This window comes from Talpa occidentalis, unplaced genomic scaffold (assembly GCF_014898055.3).
Source record: "Talpa occidentalis isolate TD23 unplaced genomic scaffold, MPIMG_talOcc4v2.1 talOcc4.10, whole genome shotgun sequence".
Lineage (NCBI taxonomy): Eukaryota > Metazoa > Chordata > Mammalia > Eulipotyphla > Talpidae > Talpa > Talpa occidentalis.
This window is the reverse complement of record NW_023600993.1, coordinates 35,500,263-35,522,254: the sequence shown is the minus strand read 5'-3', so window position 1 is coordinate 35,522,254 and position 21,992 is coordinate 35,500,263. Positions and strand designations below refer to the sequence as shown.

Below are 21,992 nucleotides of genomic sequence, written 5' to 3'. Positions count from 1 at the left end.
TACTACCCATTTACTCTTAATTACCTCCCCTCCTTATTTGTCTTCCTTTAACGGCCTGTCAACCAAAATCTCCCGCCTTTCCCTCAGCGCCAATGGCCTCAATTAGGTGCACATCTGTGGAGGCTGGAGCTGAAATGCCCTACTACCAATGCCCACTCACTGCACCCAGCCTGGATACAGGTGCCTGATGGTTTGGGCACTCTTTGGGGACAGTACTGTCATCCGGGTGTCAAAGGGCAGAGAGTCTGCCCCTGACATTTCCCACACTGCTACTGCAGAACCTGCCCTGAGAAGACATCCACTGAACCCCAGGGGGAACTCCGAGGGCACCCAGGAGGGTTGACACCCTTTGTGCTGGTTCCCTGGGGCCATGAGCTGTCATTTGTTCAGCAAACAAATGGAGGAGACCCTAGCCAGCCTTGCCCTGATCATGGGGGAGCCAGAGATGCAGATGCTGGAGACAGGTATCAGCAGAAGGGGCTAGTTAGCCAAGGCTGGACTCCTTTGTTCAGAACCCCCTCCCCTCATTCTGTCCATCCCGGAGGGACTGCCTGCTTGGCAGGGGAGAGGGGGGTCTGGCACAAACATCTGACTCAGTGAAGCCCCTGCTTGTTCCCCACAGAGCTTGGCCTCTCCTGTTCACCAGGCTCTAGGCCTGTCAGGTGTTGGGGCTTAGAGCCTCTGGCCCTTGCACTGCTTTCTCCTGATAATGTTTTTGGGGCCTCATAGTTGGGGCTCATTGACAAACCTCAGTCAGGAGAAGAGGAAGTGCCAAAGCTACTCCTTCATAAAACCCTGGCTTGTGAGGTGGGGCAGAAATGGGCATAGCTCAGACAGGACTAGGGAGCAGGTGAAGACTGTTCTGAGTTCTTTTCCTCTGTTCCTTAGTCCCCTCCTCTACCACAAATCCTCTTCAAGCTGTCTTGTGAGTGGGAGGTGGAAGACTCTTCCTGAGTCTCTTGACCAGGTGGTGACTGTCCCTCACTTCTCATGTTAAGTCCAGGCTGTGGGCAGATACCGCGCAGGGCGTCTTGCCTTGTGCCAGGGCCAGAGCAGGGTCCCAGCGTCACTTCTGGAGGATCTCAGGGATGCCCACTCCCAACTAGGAGTGTTTTTGGATTATCAAGCAATTCATTCCCATTCTCACTCTATCCTGGAACTAGGGGTGGGCACCCACGCCAGCTTTCATAAGGGAAGAAACTGACACCAGCCCAGTCTTCTCCCTGTGTCTGCAAAGAGCCAGGGGTCTCCAAGACAGAGGATCAACTGTGCAGGAGTGAGCTTCCTGGCATTGGAGGAGTCTAAAAAGAGGCTGTGCAAGCCTTGGGGGCTGGGGCTTCGCCCAGCGCCTGCTTAGCCCAGGGAAGCGAAAGGAATGTCTGCAGGAGCCTGTGTCTGCCATTCTCCGCCCCTCACACTGTGCGACTGGATCCAGGTTCAGGCAGCCAGGAGACCCAGGCCCTTTCTTTCCGTCAAGATCCACACCGGCCCCCACCCCCCACCTCGGCTCTCCTCTTTGGGAAAACTCTTGAGGGTAGCTGGAGCCCCTGGGGATGTGAGTTCACTACCGCTGCCTTCTTCGGTGCCTTCGGAAGCCTGCTAGTCCACCATTAAACCGGTGACTCCAGCCCTTAAGCCTGTTGAAGGTCGAGCCCCCGGAAGGGTCACTGAAGCGCCTGCCCCGGACGCTGGGCGGGAGAGCCGGGGTCGGAGACCTCGGGGCAGGGGCGCTTGTCGGGAGCTTGGACCCGGCTGGGCTCGAGACGCGCGCGCACGGGCTCCGCTCGGCCGCGCGGGCCGGCAGGGCAGGCTCGGGGCGGCGCGGGGACGAGGGGCGCGCCGGCACGGGTGGGCGCGTGGCCGCGGCGGGGGCGCGCGGGGGCGGGCCGGCCGGGGAGGGGTGGGGAGGGGAGGGAGGGGGAGGGGGAGGGGGAGGGGAGGGGAGGGGAGGGCGGCGCCGGCAGGTTGGCGGCGGCCGCTATTTGAGCGCTGGTCCCGGGCCGGGCGCGCAGAGCGCTTGCAGCCGGCGCGGCGGAGACGCCAGAGCGCGCTGCCCGCAGAGGCGCCGCGGCCCGCGCAGCCCGAGGCCCGGCGCGAAGAAGGCGGAGGACGCGGAGAGGCCGGATCGCCGCCCGCCGCCCGCGCCCCCCCGCCCCGCCGCCGCCGCCGCCCCCCCTCCCCGCGGCGCCGCATCTTGAATGGAAACATGGCGGTGCCGGCTCGGACCTGCGGCGCCTCTCAGCCCGGCCCGGCGCCCGCCGCGCTCGCCCGGCCCGGCCGGGGCCCCCGGCTCGGCCCCCGCGCCCGGCGCCCGGCGCCCGCGTCCCCGCGCCCGCTGTTGCTGCTGTGGGCGCCGCTGCTGCTGCCGCCGCTGCTCGCCGCCCCCGGCGCCTCGGCTTACAGCTTCCCCCAGCAGCACACGTAAGTGGCCGCGGCCCGCCCGGGACCGCCAACCCCGCGCCCCTCCGCCCGCGGCCCGCGCGGCTCCTTCCTGCGCCCCGCGCCCGCGCGGCGCCGGGTCCCGAGGCGGCCGGGGGGTCGCAGGGGCTGGTCCCGGTCCCGGCGCTTCTGGCTGCGTCGCGAAACTTCCCCGCGGTGCCCCTTCTCCCCACCCATCCCCCCAAACGGGGCAGAACTGGGTCTCCCAGCCTCGGCATGGGCTGGGGGTCCCACCTTGCCCCGCGTTCCCGGCGCGCTCTCCGCGTGAGAGGAGACGGGGTTGAGTGAGGGCTTGGCCGGCGACCCCTGCCCAGCAGAGTTGGAGCCTCGCGTTCGCCCGACGTCTCCTCTCCGGTGGGAACCTGGCGCGGTAGAGCCGAGGTGGGGACACCTCCACACCTGTCTTCATCGCCTTTTCCTCTGAGGGAGAGGGCTGGATGCCGAGGTTGGGAGCACCTTGTAGCTAGTGCCACAGAGGGGGTCAGTGTCCCTGTTCTTGGCCCCCCTCGGTCCGCATGGGGGAGGGTCCATTGGAAGGTGAAAGTGCTGGGGTTGGGGCAGAAGGTGAATGACAGGGAGGACCCCTGCCTGCGCCTGCTGCCAACAGGGTAATAGCACCTCCCAGCCCTGCCAGCTTCTGCTGGTTCTCTGGTCCTCTCCAGCCTCTTTCTTCCCAAGAGCTGGAAAACTCAGGTATCCTCTTCAGTGAGCTTGACCCTGTGTGTCTGGGACCTGGAGTGAGTATCCAGCGCATGTGGTCTCTAGGACAGCATAGGTCTTCCTGTCAGCACCGTGTTCTGGCTTTATGTCAGTGCCCAGACACCACTCTCGCCCCTGGTTTTGGGGCGTCTTGCTATCTGCTGTCTGTGTCTGGGGCCGAGAAGCCACCTGTCCCTGGACTCACTCGCCAGTGGCCAGGCCTGGGGTTTGGGAAATGAGTGGCCAGGCTGTCACTGGCCGAGGGGAAGGGTCTGGCCGCCGGGGAGGGGAGAGGCCGGCTCTGCGCCATTAGACTACTTCTACTCAAGGGTGGGAGCCCCGGGTTGTGCCTCAAAACCTGCCGAATCCAGCCTGCAGGTTCCCCCAGAAGAGGGAAGAACGAACTCAGGCTCGGCCTGCCCTGAATCTCTGTCTTGTCATCTCTCTCCTCACACAGCCTGGCTGTGCTCAGGCGGGTGATCAGTTGGCAAATTACAGGTGCCGCCGGACGTGTCCTCTGTCAACCGTCTGGATTTTTCGAGTGTGTGTGGGGGGTGTGCAGGGAGAAGAGGATCGTGTAAGTTCAGAGCTTGTGGGTGCCTTATTGTCTTTCATTTGCTGTGATGAAAACGGTCTTAAGACACAATGTTTAAAAAGAGCAAAAGCGTTATTTTTTTGTTGTTCTTTTTTCCTCAAAGCCAAGCCACAATTCTTTTTTTCCTAGCCGTTTCATTGCGTGAAGCTTTAAGTAGACGGCTCTTTTCACCTCTTCCCACTTCACTCCCTCTCCTGGCAACCTGCAGTGGGTCAGACGTCTTCTGGGCCTGCAGGGGTCTTTCTTGGTAGGCTATTGTGAGACCCTGACCAGAGTGGACACCTGTCTCTCTGTCCCCAGCCAGGGGATGGTGAGGCGGGTGTGACGGTAGCAGCACATTTCCAGCTGGACGCTCTTCTCTTGTCAATATAGTAGGAGCTAATTTGAGGGTTTGGGACATGTCTTGCAAACCATAATTAGAGAATGAGAGGGGGGTGGGATGGAGACCGCGCAGCTCCGAGGGTCCAGGGGGAGGCGACTAATGGTGCGACGACACGCAGGTTCGCCGTGACAGCCAGCGCCCTTCAGCTGCCCTGGTCCCGCAGATGCTGACGCCCCGTTGATCTTGGAGGAAGGAAGGGGCGGGAATGGAGTGAGCCGCCTCCCCCCCACCCCATGACCACAGCTAGTTGGAGTTGGGGCTTTTGTTAAACTGACATGAAAGGCTGAGGCTGCTGCCAGTGGGGCTGCTTGGGTGCGGGTGGCCTCCCTAAACTCTCCTGGGTCCCCATGGCCAGGCTAGCATGAGACTGTGACACAGGTGACTTCTGAGGTCGGAAGTGAGACCCTCACCTCATGGCACTGGGGTGATGACCCCTTGGTGGAGAGGGTCCTTGAGGGGAAAGTCATTTCCTCATTCACATCTGGCGGTGCAATGGGGCCCAGCTTCACAAGCTGCTGGGTTTTAAGCAAGTGTGGGTTTGGGGTCCGCTGGCCAGCCGTTATTTCTGTCGTCGCTCTGGCGCGTGGCGCTCTGCCCATGAGGTGTAGCGGACCAAGGCTGCCTCTGGATGGATAAGGACAGAGACTCACTGCTGGAGGAAAGACAGGGCTTTGGTTTGGGGAAGGGACTCGCTCATCCCATGCTGTCCTGGGTCAAGCTTTCAAACAGGGAGGAGGCCACATGTATGCAAGTGCATATGTGTACGTGTGTGCATGTGTGTGGGGAGGGGTGAGGTGGGGGATATGAATCAGAGCACACACTCCCTTTCACCTGCTTCCTCCTCTTTCCAGTTATGGCCAGGCCTTTTCGGCTGCTGCTGGCCGAGGGGCAGTCCTCGCTGTTTTGCCTCCCCGATCCCTGTCATTCTTCCCCTGCCCCCTTCTTTGGGTCTCTCATCTTTTCGCTTCCCCCCCCCCCTTCACTCCTTCCTTGCCCACCCCGCTCATTTCTGTGCCCACTCTGTCATCTCTGTTGGCCCTCTGTCCCTTGTTCTCCAGCATCCCTGCATTTCTCTTTCCCCCGCTTGGTGGGGTCCTCACTGAGTGTGGGTCTAGCACTGGCTGAGCTCCTGGCTGGGTGTACCCTCTTAGCCCCACTCTACCCCAGAGATGGTGCTGGCCAGGGCCACTATTCCTCTGGGCATGGGCAAGTGGGCAGGGAGCAGAGAGGAGCCAGAGGTCTGGACCCCCCACCCCCAGCAGACAAATGACAGCCGGAGTACGCACTCCTTTTTCTGAGAGCCCACGATGGGGCATGCGTCAGTCTAGCTATGGTTAATGGTGGGTGACGTGTGTCTGTCTGGGCCTCCGAGCACACGTCTTTACCTCCCAGTGGCTCTCCCTATTAGAGGAAGGCAACATCACACATCTGGGTCCCCCTTCTCCCCAACAACCTGCCGCAGTTTTAGCAGGAGGGAGGGGGTGAGGCTTGGCGGCCTATTGCTGCCACCACTGTCATACAGAGCTGCCAGGTGCTCACATTCCTCCGCGTGTCGAGGATTTGAGAGGGGGTCCTTGACTGCTGTCCCTCCCCAAAACCCACCTTTAGTGGGTACCTCCGCTTGACCATCTATGCAAGATGGCCCCTGAGAAGTGAGGAAGCCTATTTAGGATGAGTCCCTCCTAGTCTGTGGTGAGTCTCATTCCGATTCTCTGTCACATTGGCATCCCCAAGGAGTGACTGACTCATGAGTGAAGTGAGCGCTTCTGCACCCAGTCCTTCTCCCCTCTGCCTGCGTGCAGGCGTACACACCCAGCTCTCTATGCCTCAGAAGGATATGGGTGGACCCTGCCGGCTCCCAAAAGGAGGCAATTTGGGGTCCTACTGGGTATCAGGCGTATGTCCTGTGGGCTCAAGTTTAGGTTGCCAGAGCTGACCCTCTCCACTGGAATGACCTTGCCTCAGTTTCTCTAACAGAGATAATCGAATCTTCTAAAGAGGCTGGCGGTAAGAATTAATTAGAGAGGGTATAGCTTCAGGTGGGCAGGTGGGGTTCTGTGGGTGGGTGCCTTGGCAGCTATTGTTAACGTTAGCATCAGACCCTGATGCTACAGCCTGATAGTCCCTACCCACCAGTCTTGTCACATTGCTCCCTGGGGCTGAGTGCCAAGATTCCCATGCCTTCCTGTCTCCCTGCTCTACTCATGCTGTCCCCTCATCATTGCATGTTGTTCTCAGGGGTTTAGATACCTCCTTGAAGGGCTCACACACACCTTCCAGTGGCCTCTGGGTTGTCTCTAGCTCAGACTGTTTCCAGCCATGTGGAATATCGGCTCTTTGAGGACCGACACTGGACCAATTCCCTCCCTCATCCCCTGAGAGTCAGCTTGGCCGTGTTGGGGGACGTCACCAGATGTACCAGGTGGCTGACTTTCCCTCACTGAGCCCACTCCAGGCCCGCTGCCCACATCACCGCCTTCATCTCAGCACCCACGGTCTTGCCCTTCCCACAGGTGGGATACTGAAACTCCAAAAATGAAGGGAACTGTCCAAATCCCCACATCTACTGGAGGCAGGACTGGAAGAGAACGAATCTGTTAGACACTTATCTGCCCTGCTAAGGAGGGGGACCTGGGCACATCAGGTCAGTGGGCCCCGAAAATTTGGGGGGTAGGACTCAAAATCTGGGTCTTCAGGGCCTCCCCTGGTGGCGCAGCGCTTGAAGTGCTGGGCTGCAAGGCTGCCCGTAGCCTCTGTAGTGCCAGTTCGATCCCTGGCCACCAGCGAGGGTCCCATATGGCGTGACAGACCTCTCCTGCCATGCCTGCTGCTCCCCTCAGCAGTGTATTTTGTCAGTCTGCCTGTTCTGTTCCCTGCTCTGGCTCTGGTGAATCCTCTCACCCTCCCGCGCTTCTGACTGTACCCAGTGCTTGTATAAATAAATAAACAAATAAACAAACAAATAAATAAATAAATAAATCTTTAAAAACACAAAAAAAACCTGGGTCTTCAGAAGAAAATGAAGAGAACTGAGATGTGTGAGGCCCTCCTAGGCCTCCCAGCTGTAAGCTTTCCTAGCTGTACCTCCATCTTCCAGGTCTCAGCAATCCTGAGGAGGCCTTTCTTGGTCAAGGGCTGCCCTGCCGGCCCTAGTGCTCATAGCTCTGTACCCACCTCCACCTACATCACTAGCAACCATGGTGCCCCCTTAACAGGTTTTTCCCTTCTCTGAGACCTGGTCTAGCATGGAAGGGTGGGAAAGGACTCCATCTTGAGGTGCTGAGATGCTGTCTCCCTCTCCAGATTCCAGTAGGATTCTAGAAAGGTCATGAGGGTAGCAGTTGTTGATGGAAACCTGAGGTAGATCCGCAAGTCCCTCTAGTTTTGCTGGGTCTGATGGAACTGAAAAAGACCTTACAGACACTTGGGTTTTCATGCTATCTGCACCAGTGGTGCCTGGGAGACTGGGGTCCTCATTGTTAGGGACCTAGTGAAGGGGCAACTAGAGGCTTGTGAGTCTAAGCAGCCCATCATGTGGCATGGACCCTATCTGGCATGATAATGTTGGGAGGCGGGGATGGGCTCTTTCTCCTACTTCCAGTCTTCCCCTCCAACTCAGCTGCCCTCAAAGGATTCCACTTTCAGGCTCTGCCTCTGGAACTGGTGATTCATGTCTTCCACCCCTGGGGAGGAAGCCGCAGGACCCTGGTACTCTAAAGGAAAGGGTGGGGGCTTTCCCACTGCCGGCCGCATCCCTCCAGTCAGCAGGCAGGCTTCTCTTCATGTCAAATTGGTTTTTTTGTTTTTTGTTTTTTTTCTGGTGCCTACTGTCTAAACAAGAAGCTACAGAATCAATATTCGTATTCCCAGAGGGAGGTGTATGTGTGGTTTTTGCTTTTTTCCTTTCCCTTCCTCTCTTGCCCCATTTAACCTGAAGAGCCTCCTGAGCTCTGCCTGTGGCTAAGTCGGGGAGCTGGCCGGACAGGTGACCACATGGATTGAGATGCCCCTGGGGGCTTGTAAGTTCCCCACGGCAATCTTAACGGAGTCACTGAAGGACTTGAGGATGTTGTCATTCAGACCCATAGTCTGAGCCTGATCGTGTGGGGACAGGGCCTGGGGGCGGGACTCATGCCTGTCTTGCCTGCCACTGAGAAAGTAGTTTGGTGTTCCCAGGCCTGGTCCTCCTCACAGCCCACCTCACCCCACACCCGCCTGAGTGGCTCAGCCCCTGGCCACTGCTGATGCTGGTGATTGAGCTTGTGGGGGCTAGCCTCACAGAGTAGAAGATCCTGTCTAGCTGGGATTAGGTGGGGGTGGGGAGGGATCTTCATACAAGGAACCTCAGGGCTCCCCACCTTGGTTTGACCTGGTCTTGGGGGGCATCTATCAAAGGCAATCCCATTCCAGTCCTCTTGTTATAGGGCAGCCCCGATATTGAACGGGTTGCCTGGCTGTGGGTCCTCATCCACGCGCTTAAAAGGGACTTATTAATACTCCACTACAGGCAAAGCCTGTATGGAATTAGCTTTAGGACATCCTTTTCCCCCTAACACTTTCAGCTGGGTAGCTCGCATGGTGATGACCTTTGACATGGTCCTTCCTCCCCTGCGGCCTCAGTTTCCTCTTTTCCAGGGCCCTTCTGACTCTGACATACCACTCAGAACACAGGTCTGCTATGTTCTCTAGTGGTGGGGTGAGGCTGACTGCCGGCCTAGCTAGGCCTCACCTCCTCCAGCGTGAGGAGCCTGCATCTCCTGTACTGGCCTCTGGCCACACTTGGGTGTCTCAGAGTCTTTCTCTGACCCACTTTGGGATCTGAACAGCCTAATTATTTAGCAGAGTATGAGGGTCACAGGAAGTCTTTCCTGGGATCATTGACCATCTCTCCCCACCTTGATAACAGCTCTTAAAGTAAGGGGAAATGTGTAGGTAAGATGGGGAGAAGTCACCCCCTCTGCCTCTCTATCCCCTACCCACCTGAAGTTCTGGGCCCCTTGCTTCCCACTTGATGCCTTCATCTCCTCCTGGTCAAGTCTTTCTGAATGAGGCCCCTCTTGGGGTACACTGAGGCTCTGCCGCTTCTCTCACCAGCTGTGTGACCTTGGGAGCTTCCTCTGCCTCTCTGGGCCTTGGAGTCTCATTTGTAAAACAGTTCCCTTAATGGAGTTGCCTCATGAGGATTGGAGTGTAAAAGGGATAGGCCTGATCCCGTGCATGGCATAATCAGGGCTTGTGGATCCTGCTGGATCTATGAGAGCCTCTGCACCCCGAATGCCAGGCACCTGCTCCATAGCATATAGTACCTACTGCACAGCCAGGCCTTATAGGCACCTGAGACTCAATTATGGTTTCTGAGTCTTTCCTCTTGTGCCTCCCTTGGCCTATGTGCTCATGTAATTTGGTGTGTGGAAGTGTCTACACGAGTGCTCTTATGTGTGTTTATGCACATGTGTTGGATGTTCCTGTGTGCATGTTCCTGAGTGTCCACTCATATGTGAAGAGATTGCAGGTGTGTATGTTTGTGTGTTGTGTGTCGACATAAGTGCAAGTATATGTGTGTGCATATGAATGTGAATGTGGGCATGTGCTTGTGTGTATGTGCACGTGAATATGTATGTGTGAGCATATGTGTGGTTTATCTGTCTGCACCCAGAATGTGCTTCCAGTGCCCGCTTTCTGCACCTGTCTTTGAAGTTAATGCCAGGGCTCGGCTGGGTAAACACTGGCAGGGAGAAATAAAGCCTCTTGGTTGTTAGGACCAGTGTTTTGCAAACTTTTATGTCAGGAACAGCCTGAGTTAAAGCAGAGCTGGAAAGTTTGATCATCTACCAACTGGCTCTTTGACAGTCTGCAAAGGAAACACACAGAGGCTGCGTCCTTGTAATTCAACATTTTGCAAATTGAATGGTATTTAGATGCAGTGGAAGTCTTGTGAATTCTTTGTGAAGCTAAGCATCTTTGCAAATAATCCTTCCCTTATAGAGTCTGGAGGGCGGGTGGGAAGTCTGGGACTTGGGCAGAGTAGAAATCCTTACTGTGTGACCTTGGGGTGGCAGTTCCCCTCTGAGTGGGTGCTTTTCATTTGCAGTGATGAGCGGGCGACTTGCCCTTCTTCCTCGGAGCAGCTGGTGTAGGCTTAACGTACTCGCTCCCAGCAAGTTGTTGGTATACTCACTTTCAGGTGTGATTTGGGGTATAAAGCTTCAATTTGATGATCCCTGCATGTTACTCTGTTTGGGGAACCCCCCAGTGAACCTCATTTCAGGGATGACTTATTATCTGCTGGATCTTCATGCAGAGACTGTCTGGGTGCCCTGTGCTGGGTGCTGGCCCTTGGAGTTGCTGTATGGACTCCATGCAATCTGTAGGGCCAGTGAGGTTGTTGTGGGGGCAGGGAGCCTGGATGGGACCATCTCTTTGGGGAATATGGGCCTTGCATGGTTCCCTGACTTGGGGAGGACATATTGCAGCTACAGAAGCCTTTGGGAATCCAGATACCTCATTGTACAGATGGAAACTGATGGTCGAGATGGCAGAAGGGAGCCTGCAGACAGGAGTCACTTTGTGATGACCACAGACACTCTGGGCAGGGTCTGGTCCCCAGTGCTCAGTGCAGGATGTTCCCTATTCGGTTTTCCTTGCATTATGACAAACAACTGACTCTTTTAAATAAAAGTTTCCCTGGCATGAGACATGGGAGCAATTTGAGACCTCCTTTGGCAAAACCCCACAGAGCAAGATACCCCAGCTCCTGGCGTTTCTCTAGGGCAGACCTCAGTGTTTCTGTGCTGCTTTCTGGGCACCCACAGGAGGGACAGCTTGGTCCCCAGGTGGGTGGGCATGAAGGGGCTGGTGTGTTCCCTAGTTGGATAGAGGTCCCTGCTGTGCAACGGGTTTCCAGCCTGATGTGGCATTTTAGCCTTGATAACTTCCCTCTGCAACCCTTGTTCTCCTCCCTCCCGTGCTGCCTGAAATGCTGCATTTGAAGCCTTAAAGGTCAGGACTGGCGCTGCCACTGGTTCCAACAAACACAAAACAACCCACCTCAGCCCTGCCCCCAACTTCATTTATTAGAAAAGAGAAATGAGCTGGCGGAACAGGCTTCAGTGTTGAGGGTGCTCACAGATGGACATTTCTCATTTCACCTTTCTCCTGTGAGCTCAGGCAGAGTAGGCATGGTGAGAGCCTGGGAGTCTTCCCTTGCTGTCCTGGATCCCCCCCAGAAGTCTGCCATGGGTGGAATCCCACATTTCAGTCTAGAATTTGAGGCCCTGCCTGGGCTGGTTTCTGTCTTTGGGACTAGCCCTGTGGATATCCAGGCTCTCCAGCCAGGCCACACCATTTTCAGGTCCCAGTAGGAGCTCCGGCCTGCACCCCTTCTGGCCTTTGCTCATGGTGTCCCTCTTCCAGGCTGACCTGCCCGCTCTGGCTCCCTTACCTTTGTGGCCTTTCCTACAACCTTTTGGCCTCCCTCAGCTCTGTGCCCAGTTCACAGGGGCCTTTCAGAAGTAAACACTGATGTGATATCCTCAAAAGTTGACCTGGGGTGTGTATTTGGTTGCAAGAAAAAGAGGCTGTACTGCACACACCTAGGTCAGCCCAGCATGATGTTTTTTTCCATCATTGTTACACCCTTCATCCTGTGACAGGACCCCAGAGGTGGCTGAGTATAGGCTGTCATGAGGATCCAGTCCTCACCTGCTCTCTGCCTGGCTGGCCTCACTTTTGGTATGGCTGGCTGGCTGTGACTGACTTCCCTCATGGCAGCAAGATGGTTGCCACTGCTCCAGGCATCTCATGTACCACAAATTAGAATTAGAGAACTGTTTCTTCTGGGTTCCTCTTAAGAGGCTAGGGAACCTTGCCCAGAAGCCCCTAGCCAACTTCCTTCACACTTCATTGGCTAGCACTAGGTCACATGTCCACTCTAAACCAATCACTGGCACTTGGAAAGATGCACTGTGATTGGTTCAGGCTAATCAGGATTTACCCTTGAGCTACAGATGGGGTCACCTTGGGGCTGGAAGCGGGCGAAATTCTTACAGATTTGGATTTTTCAGCTTTAAAAGCAGGAAGTGGTAGAGAATTGGGAGGCAGTGTCTGCCCAGGGTGGGACAAGACGCCTGAACGTGGGGGTGGTGGCTGAGGAAGAAGGGGACATGAAGGGAGGGTGTCCACGGTTGAGCAGACATTTGTAGAGAAAGTCGTGACTTGACCAGGTGGTTGATCACTATGAGCTGGGCCCAGGTGGTGTGTTTTCACACATGCTAGCCAATGAGAGCAATCCATTTTCATTCCTGTTTCACAGGCACGAAAAAGTGAGGCTCAGCAGGCCTAGGGGGTGCTGAAATCACACGTTGGTGAATGGTAGAGGCAGGATTTACCTGGCGCTGGGTGTGAGCACTCAGCCACACCCCACACTCACCTCTTCCTAACAGCCCCCTGATCCCAGGACCCTCAGGGTGCCCCCGACACCCGTGCCCTTTCTCCAGACCTATCCCCCTACAAGGGCTTCCTATCTCTTGAGGTCCCTGAAATGTGATTTTGTGGGACCACTGGCTGGCTTTCTTACCAGGCCCCCTTGGAGGACAAGGGAGGGGGGCTGAGAGGATGCTGACAGCGGGTGGGAGCAGTAGAGCCCGCTTGGCCTTCATGCACCACAGTTAAGGACGTGACCCATGGCCTTCGCCAAGGGGAGGGGCTGAACTTGGCTGGGTGCTGCCTGTGAGACTTTATTCTCCTCTTGGGCTGGGGTGGCTGTGGGTATATCCACTCACTACAAAGAGGTCTAGGGTTCGTTGGGCAGCTCCCCTGACAGATATGACAAGGCCCATGTTCCAGCAGTCATGTTCTCGTGACCTGGCCCCCGGGCCCTTCCTTCTGTCTCTGGGCTCCTTGCCCTGTGCCAGTCTTAGGTCCAGTCTGGACACCTGTGGCCACCAGGCGTCAGTCAACCAAGGGCACAACTCCTGGGAGAAGCCCTGGGCTCTATCTGCTAATGGGCTGGGGTGCCCCTCTGGCTGCTGTTCCTCCCTGTCACATGAGGGGAGAAGTCTTTCTGGAACTGGCCTTCACCGAGCAAGGAGCTCTTAAGACAGGGACAGACCCCTTCTGGGCTGAGTCTCCATCTGAAGCCGTCTACCAGTCACCTCCAGAGAACCAACAGTGCCTTTGTCACCTGTGCACACTCGGAGGGAAGAACAGGGAACAGATTCACTCCCCATCCCCCACCCCGCCATCCCTTCACTCTCCATCCTCTTCCCCACCCCCTCCCCTGCCCCTGGTTACCAGTGCAGGGGGACTTGGAGGGAGAAGGCAGCTTATTCAAGTATTAAATTGACCTTGACAGGTACAGACCCCAGAAACTCCAAAGGGATTATGCTGCAGGGTCTGGGCCTCCTCTCTGCACTTCCTCCTACCTCTCCCAGCCTTGAACCCTGCCCCATTCATCATGGATGAACCACCTGCCCTCCTCTGTCAAGCCTCAGTGTCCTCATCATATCAGGACCCCTCCAGGGTGAAGGGTCCTTCCACAGCTGCTGCTGCTGCTCCCCTGCCTGCCCCATCTGTGGTGCTGTCATCTCCAGCCTTCCCTGTGCGCTGGTACTGTAGAAACCCTAGCTGGGGTGGGGGGAGGGCTGCTCCAATAGATGTACGTGTCCTGGAGGGGCTCTCCACCCTCAAGGCTGACTACCTACCAGGGCAACAGCCATCTCCTCCCGTGGGTGCTTAATAAGCACCTATGCACTAAGCAGGGAGTAAACGGAGAGGTTGGGTGGATTGCAAAGGCCAGCTCCAAGCAGGGCCCACCCATTAGTCTGGTTGACCTCTGCCTGTCCTTTGGTACTTAACTGGTAGTTACTGTCCCCTAAAGCCTCCCCCGACTTCTCTATATCCATCAGGGACTTCCTAGCCACCCCCTCCCCATTCTTTATATTCAGTAAACCTTGAGCCTCCCCTTAAGACTGTGTGTCTTGGGTGGGGTGGGGGCCGTGGCCATCTGCCCTTGACTGGGACTCCAAGCTAGCACACACCAAGTGCCCAATAAGTGCTTGCTGGGCCGGGAATGTGCACAGGCTTCTGCAGGCCAAGCTGATTGTGACTGTGAAGAGGAAGCAGCTTTTACATGGTCTGGGACAGTGCTCCATTTGGGCCTAGATTTGCTGGTGCCACAGGGGAAAGGCCCTGCCATACCCACTTCTGCTGCTCTCCTACAAGGGCTTTCCCAGCTCAGGGGCTGCCTCAAGGACTGCTCTAGGAGAGATATGAAGGTGGGATGTAGGGCTGTGTTATTTAATTGGGTGGGGGAGAGCCTGGGCCTCAGCATTTTTCCAGTGCCAGCCACATACATCAAGGTAGAGAACCATGGCCATGGCGGGGTAGGAAGGTAAACACAGGACCCTGTCCCTGCCCAGCAAGGGGGCCCTGGGGTTTCCAGGGAAGTGGGCTGCAGGCTGGCATAGTGGTTCCAGGCCATCTCCTCGCCATGAAAGCTGTCCCCAGTAGGTGAGAAGCTACAGCCTGTCCTGGGGGATCACCAGGTCTCTTCAGCTGTCTGCCCCCTCCTTCTCACTTCCCCCTGCTTTGACACTTGCTCATGTAGCCACTCTTCTGACCACTCCATAGCCTTCTTCTCCACGCCTTAGCTGTGTGCTGGGCCTGCTTTCTGGGCTCATAAACTGTGGGGGAGGTAGACAGTGAAGAAGGAAAGAAGCAAGTCCAAATAAATAATGACTATGCATGACTGGTACCCCAGGCGGAATCCAGGAGCCTCTAAGCCCCCTCTGGTGAAGGGAAGAGGCGTGTGGGGCATGTCCTCACAGGGTCGCTGGCCATCCCCATGGTCCTTTTCCTCCTCGAGTCAGGGCTGTGGAGGCCCTGGGGATCTTGGCCTGCACCCAGTCCACCTTCCCGAGGGTTAAGTCACTGATGGGGCAGAGCAGCAGGGGGCACTCACCCACTTTGATCTAGTCCCAGTTCCTGATGCTCCAGCCCTGTGCTGTACCCCTGGTCCATGCCTTCTAGCATCCCAGCTGCCTTGGGCTGTCCACAAGTTATGAGTAGGGCCCCTGGGGTCATGTAGCCCCAAGTTCCTTGGCACAGAGTGACGTGAGAAGGATGGCAGGAAACAATCCCAGAGTCCATGAAGTTAGGTGATTACATGGCTCCCGAGCTGGCGCTGGGGGAAATATGATGTCCAGACTGGTGGCATATGGAGGAGGCCATTACCCTAAAATGGAGAAAGGTGGGGACTTCCTGGGGCCATCAAGAGGGACACAGAGCCTCGGGCTCTGTTGGCCTCATTGAGCCTGCCTGCTGCCTGCCGGAAAACCTGGTCCAGAGGATGGGGGTTGGTTAGGGGAGGAGCTGGGAGTCCTAAGGAGGGCCTATTTGTGACCTTATATAAGTAACTTTGTGCCTTAGTTTCCTAATCTTTAAAATGGGGTCATATCGCTTATATTTTGTAGTTGTGAGGATGGAGCATCCAGTTGCTTTTTGAGCAAATTAGCAGGAAAATTGTGAGTGCGTGGTATTTGTGGTTACCTCTACCTATGACTGCAGCAGGGGAGTCTTCTGCTGGAGCCCCCAGCTAACAGGGGGAGGGGAAATACTAATATCTGTTGCCCCCCAACCCCATCCTGGGGTTCAGAACCCAAGTTATAGGGGCGTGCCCAAGTTCTGCACCAGGGCCCATCATGATTGGGTAGTATCTGGAATGAATGAATGAATGCATTCATGCATGCAACTGAGGACTGAGCTCCTCCCTGCCAGTCTGCTTCCCCTTCTTCCTTCAGAAGGCCCACCTTCCCTTGGTACTCCACATTCAGGCCCCTCTCCCCAGGTGGAGAGTTCCTACAGGGTAGGGGTCTTGTGTTCATAGCTTCTTCCAGCAAGGCAAGCAGTGGGTAACTTTGCAGTAAATAAAATCTCCAGAGCTAATGGGCAGCTGCTCTGAGCCTTGCCTTTCTCATAGGAGAAGCGGGGAGCTCCAGCCTGTCCTATCGCTTTGCTCACAGACTGGCCTTAGGGACATATGAGCGGGGCTGGTAAACAGAGGTAAACACCTTGGGTGAGGGTGGTCTGAAGGTCAGTGCAATAGGGGGTGCAAGGACCTAGAGTGGGTTGTGGGGGAGGGCTGGGTGTCACGCAGGGCTGTGGGGCATATAGCTTGGCCATACGGCTGTGCCCAGAGGAATGCTGACAGCCTGAAGCTCCCACCTAGTCCTTCTCTTCTAGTCAATGCCTTCCCTGCCGTGGCACATTTTTTCGTTCCTTCCACAGACACTGTCACAACCTGCTATTCACCCGTTCACTCAACACTCGTGAGCATCTGCCAAGTACCAGGTGCTGGAGGGGCCAGGCAGGCAGCATCCGGGGGAGACAGGCAATGGATGTACTATGCTGGTCGGTGATAAAGTGCCATGGAGAAGGAGCAGGATGACTTGAGGGGAGGTTAGAGTTGAACTGGGGGTGGAGGGGGAGGTGTGTGTCAGCGTGGACCTCACTCTACAGGAGACATTTGAGTAAAGGCTGGAAGGAGAGGGCAGGAGCCACATGGGTGTCTGGGAGAGAGTCTTCCAAATAGAGGAACAGCCAGTGCAGAGGCCCTGAAGTAGATGTGTTTAGGGCAGAAGGACAAGAAGGAAATGAGGGCAGAGAGCAGCAGGTGCCAGGGCAGGCTGGGCATAGCATTTGAGCGTAAGTTTGAGTGAGGTAGTAGCGGCTGGACAGGTGTGAGCAGAGGAGTGTGGTGTAAGGAAGGGAAAGGGGTCCAGGTGACCCCAATATGTTTGACTTGAGCAGCTGCAAGGACAGAGTTGTCACCTACTGAGCTGGAGGAGCCTGAGGAACATTGGGCCTGGGGGACGATTTGGTAGTGGGCATGTTGAGTTTGAGATACAGACCAGGCATTGGAGTGGAGGTGTTTCTGGAGAGGTGTTGGCTGAGCTGTACTACCCAGGCAGGCCCCAGAGGACTAAGCAATACCCCACTTTTCAAAGCCTTAGTTTGCCATTTGCTGTGGACGCCTTTTCCTCATGTCCCCACTGTCAGGAGCCTCCCCACCTCCACTGTCCTGCACATGCTGGTGCTCACCAGGTACTTGAGGTTGGACCTCTGCAGCTGTCAGTGTGGGAACAGCCTGCTTCTGTGCCTCTGGTCTGTTTGTGGGTGTTCACAGGCCACCACCACGGCAGAGCTCCCTGCTTGCGCTTACTGTACCCTGTGTCTGGACTGCCCTCCAGATCGGGTGTGCAATCTTCACCTGGCCAGACCAGGCTGGGCTAGGCCCCTTGTCATCATACATCTCCTTTTCTCCCCATTCACCAACCTGGGCTCCTCTTCCCTCCACTCATCGGATCTGGATCAGATCAGATATCTGCTCTGCTTGAATTCCAAGCTCCCAGAAACAGGCCTCTATTTCACCTGCTCTCCGGCCTGGAAGCTGGCTTCAGGAGATACTCAGTAACCATCTGAATGAAGGAATAGATGGAGCTAGTTGGGAATTCGTGGTTTGTCTGCCGTAATTATTGCTGGGTTTGGCACACCTACCTCTTGTCAAGCCACGCCTGAGGACAACCACTCAGGCTCACCAGACAGAGTGGCTCCTCTTGGCCTGGCCACATGGGAGCTCCTCAGAAGGAGGTGGGGGCCAGTGAGGTGGCTCCTGAAGCCCACTCCTCACAGCAGCTCTGGATCCCACACTGCTGGCGGGCAGGATTTGCATTGCTAAAGGATTCACCACAGAGCTGGGAGAGTAACCAGCCCACGGTGCGTGTCACGGCAGGTCGAACACTCACATTCGATTTGCATGCAGCTTGGTTCTCAGAGAAGCCAGACACTAGTGAGAAGCAAATCCCCAGGGGAAGTGGGCATTTTTCCCCTACCTAGTCCAGGATCCCTAGTTGGGGGTTTGAGGGAGCTCAGGCTCTACACTGCTAAGGCAATATTCCTACAGCACAATAGCTCTCATGGGGTATAAGGCGGTACTTCCTGATTGCACCCAACTATAGCTTGCTTGGGGAGGCACTGGGAGCCCTGACATGGGGTGGACCCCTTTTTAAAGCCGGAAGACATAAATGAGGGAGTGACCCTCTTCTGCACCTGTTTCCTAAATCTTGGCCATTGGAGTCGACCCTGGGATTAGGGGGGCCTCATGGCCTAGTTTCAGGCCTGGGCTCTGGAGCCCTACCTTGCTAACTGCAAATTCCGGTTCAGCACAGACTGGCAGTGTGACCTCGGGTCACCTGCTTCACTCTCTATACCTCAAAATCTTCCTCATGAAGTGGCCTGTGTGCCTGCACCTAGCCGAGGGTACTGCGTGACTTCAGTGGAGATCACACACAAAGCACCCAGCGCATAGTAGTTGCTCCTTTCCTTGGGGCCCTGCTGCTTGCTGAAGTTGTAGCCTCTTTCCCAGCCCTGCCCCCAGGATCTCGCCCCCTGCAGAGGAAGATAGGCAGGACAGGCACCAGTCTGTTGAGAGGAGGATATTCAGGTAAATCTAACTCCAAGTGTTTCCAAAAAACTCTTCTTTTCAGGCTACAAGCTGAGTTCTTCAGAAAGCTTGATGATGGGAGCAGGCTACAGCCCCAGCTGAAGGCAAGGGTTGGTAAAGTGGGGCAATGACTATGGACTTGAAAGGGGCCGGGGAGAGAGAGAGATGGGAGAAATCTAGGAAGACTTCCTGGTAGAGGTGACTTGGCTGGTAGAGAGGGGATAAGACCAGAAAACAAAACTGTCCCTGATGGGTTGAGTTCTGAAATCTTTGCTCTGCCACTCCTTCCTGACTGGGTGTCTTCAGGGCCCTGCCCTCTACAGAGACATCTCTGCCCTGAGAAGAAACAGAGGACCCTGAGGGGGAATCTCTGTCCTCCTCAAGGCAGGAAGCCATGTTGAGGACACACATAGAGGACAGCTATTTGTGGCTCATGAGGATTTGACTCATTCTGGGGGTTGGAGAGGATGTGCAGGAGGGGAGATGGGGACATGTGAATCAAAATCTGACCAGAGTGCCTGGTATCACGTGGACAGGGCCTGTCTTGCCACCTCCAGTTAGACTTCACCACTGGTGTGGGGCAGGAACTGGCAACTGGAGCTCCTGGGCGCCTCTCTAACTCACCTGGTAACCTCCACACGAGCCTCAACCCTTCTATACACCTCCTGAGACCCAGCTTGACTATGACTCCTGCCCATAGCACCTGGCTGGCCACATAGGGGCTGCATCAGTACAACCTCCTAGGAGCCAGTCTCACTGAACCTCAGTTTACCCATTTGTTAAATGGGCATGGGCAGGGATTACATTCCCATTGTGCCTGACCACCTGGGGAGTATCCTGGGAACAGTGTACTGCACACCCCAAAATGTCCATGATCTGTGACTAGGGGCAGGTGGCTCCTGTCCTGGGGAGCAGATGGTTGATCCTGGTAGAGTAGATGGCAGATACCCAGGGTCCCTGGCCTGGATCCTTTGCTTTTACCTGGGGAGGCCTCAAATGGTTCGTGAGCTCGTTGCTAAGTTCCAACTGTGGACTTCCAGAGACTTCACAGTAACACTGGGTGTTGGCACTCCCTAAGCCTCGGCCCTCAGGAGAGAGAAGATGAACAGTCCCGCTGCCACTGCATTTTGAAAACCACCATCCACAGGTGGGAAACCAGGGCACAGAGAGAGGAGTGGGTGCGTGTGCAGAAAGCCCATAGATTCCTGCACCAGGAGCCAGAATCCAAGTGTGTAGGGGGAGGTACTGTGGGGCAGGGGTAGTTGGAGGTGCTGAAGTGCCCAAGCTGGGGACAGGGTGACAGAATCAGGGGGAGGGCAGTCTGGGTCTGGGCCATTCCTTCCCTGCATTTTCTTCTTGCTTCCTGGAAGAAGTGGCTGCTCCGGCACTGGGCCTTTCTGGGAGAGCCATGAATTATGCACGGGAGTCGCAGACCTGGGCAGGCCCATCATAAATGAACTTTAATAATTCATCCAGAGAGGAGCCGGGGAAGGAGAGGGCCTTCTGGGCTGGCTAAGGGCAGTTGCTGCACTTGCAGCCCCTCCACAGGCTTCCACTGCCCAGCTCACCTCTGCTGCTGTGGGCTGGGACAGGATGGCAGAGAGGGTGCCTGGACTCTGGGGAGGGCCTGTTCTTCCAGGCTGGAGAGCAGGAGTCTCTTCCCTCAGGGCTCACGCCCAGGGCAGAGTTTGTCTGGGGGAACAGTGACCAAAACAGGACATACAGGAGGGCACATGGAGACCAGTTGCCACCGAGGGGGTGTAACTTAAAACGGGGGTTGGGGAGTACAGGTGGACTTCATTTCACATCACAAAGTAATGGACTTTGCCTTTCCTCTAGTTCCATGGGCTGCAACGTGGTATTGACAGAGGAGGGACATGATTCCAGCAGGACACTGGGGGTGCATGGGGAGGTGAACAAATGGGGGGAATGGGTGTGGGGGCAGAAATTGGAAACCAGTGAGCTGTCAGTGGCACTTGTCCTGGAGAGATGATGATGACCCAGGCCAGCTGGGGGCCAGGGGCTGGCAGGCGGTGGGCACTGTGGGCATTGTGAAGGTGGGGCCAACAGGATTTGCTGATAGGTTGGGTGTGGGTGTGAGAGATGTCAGTTCTGGTCACTCTGAGACTTTCAGCCTAACAGGGGAGCTGCCACCTCATGGGAGGCAGGGAGAGAAGGGGTTTGAGAATTCAGAGGGAGGTCAGGGCCTTGACTTGAGACCCATTTAGTTAGAGAGGTCCATTCAACATGCAGGTGGCTTTGCCAGACCAGCACTGTCCTTTGAAGACTGGCCTCCTGGGGAGAGGCGCGTGTCACCCTGATTGGCGTTCATTACTTGGATGACCATGGTACGTTGCTCCGTGGCTTCGTACCTCAGTTTTCCCCTCTGAAGACTGGGGGTGGTGATCTGACTGCTGGGAAGCTGAATGAGGGTGCTGCAGCGAGCACCCTTGCCTGTCACCACCGTGGCTTGACACCTGGCTTGTGGGCACAGGCCCCAGACAGGAAAGCCGCTTTCAGACCTAATGGTAAACGGACCCCCAAATGGCCTGTGGAGGACTCAGGGCCACCACATCTTGGGGGAGGAGGAAAACTGAGGCCTGGAGAGGTCAAACCACAGAGCTGGCTGTGAGTTTACAGAGCAGGGTCTGGTACACAGCAGGCGAGGGAGGAATGACCCATCCCCAGTGCCCTGCTCAGCTAGGCCGAGCCTTCCTACCTGGGTCTGGGGTCTCCGTCCCCACCTCTTCCAAGACCCCCCAGTTCGTTCCTGTTGCACACCTCCTTGCTCTCCCCTGTCCCTGGTCCTTCTCCAGCTTGCCTCTCAGTATTGCAGTGGCTGCCTGGGCAGAATTTGCTCCTATGGAAACTGGAGTTGTCCCCCTCAGGGCTTCTCCATGCTGCTGGAAAACCCCGGACCACCCTTGGGGAGGAGGGTCCTGCTGAGGGGCTGCCTAGCAACCCTGTGACTATGGGTGTGACAGTGCCAGCCTATGACCACCTCCCGCTGCCTCAGTTCACTTTCTCGATGAGTTGCCTGAGGCCCAGAGGTGAAAGGATGAGGTAACAGTTAACCGCAGCAAAAACAGAAGTCCTGCACCTCTTCTATGCTGTTGTCCTTACTCCTGGAGGAAACCTCCTTCCCTTCTTGCCCTGTCCCTGCCTGAGGCTTTGCCTCATCCATACAGTCCTCTTTGACTGCTACTGCCTCGTGGGCCCTCCATCCTGCACTGATGGTGGAGAGTGAAGCACCGTGCTGTGGCCACTGGCTGTGGGACCCTAGAAACTCTTCATGCCTCTCTGGGTGATACTGGGCTCTCCTAGTCCCGGGTGATGCTGCTCCTGGCTCCAAGCCTTATACCCTCATCTCTTTCCTA

At 56.2% G+C, this 21,992-nt stretch overlaps 1 protein-coding gene across 2 annotated transcripts in view; it reads left to right on the top strand.

Moving 5' to 3' along the window:
- Positions 1-2,010: 2,010 nt before the first annotated feature.
- The window catches only part of CACNA2D2 (calcium voltage-gated channel auxiliary subunit alpha2delta 2), a 134,907-nt gene continuing 114,925 nt past the window's right edge, over positions 2,011-21,992 (top strand). For both annotated transcript variants that reach the window (XM_037529639.2, XM_037529631.2), the window contains exon 1: positions 2,011-2,421. In XM_037529639.2, coding sequence (XP_037385536.1) covers positions 2,207-2,421 — 215 coding nt within the window. In that variant the 5' untranslated portion in view covers positions 2,011-2,206. The remainder of the gene's footprint in view (positions 2,422-21,992) is intronic.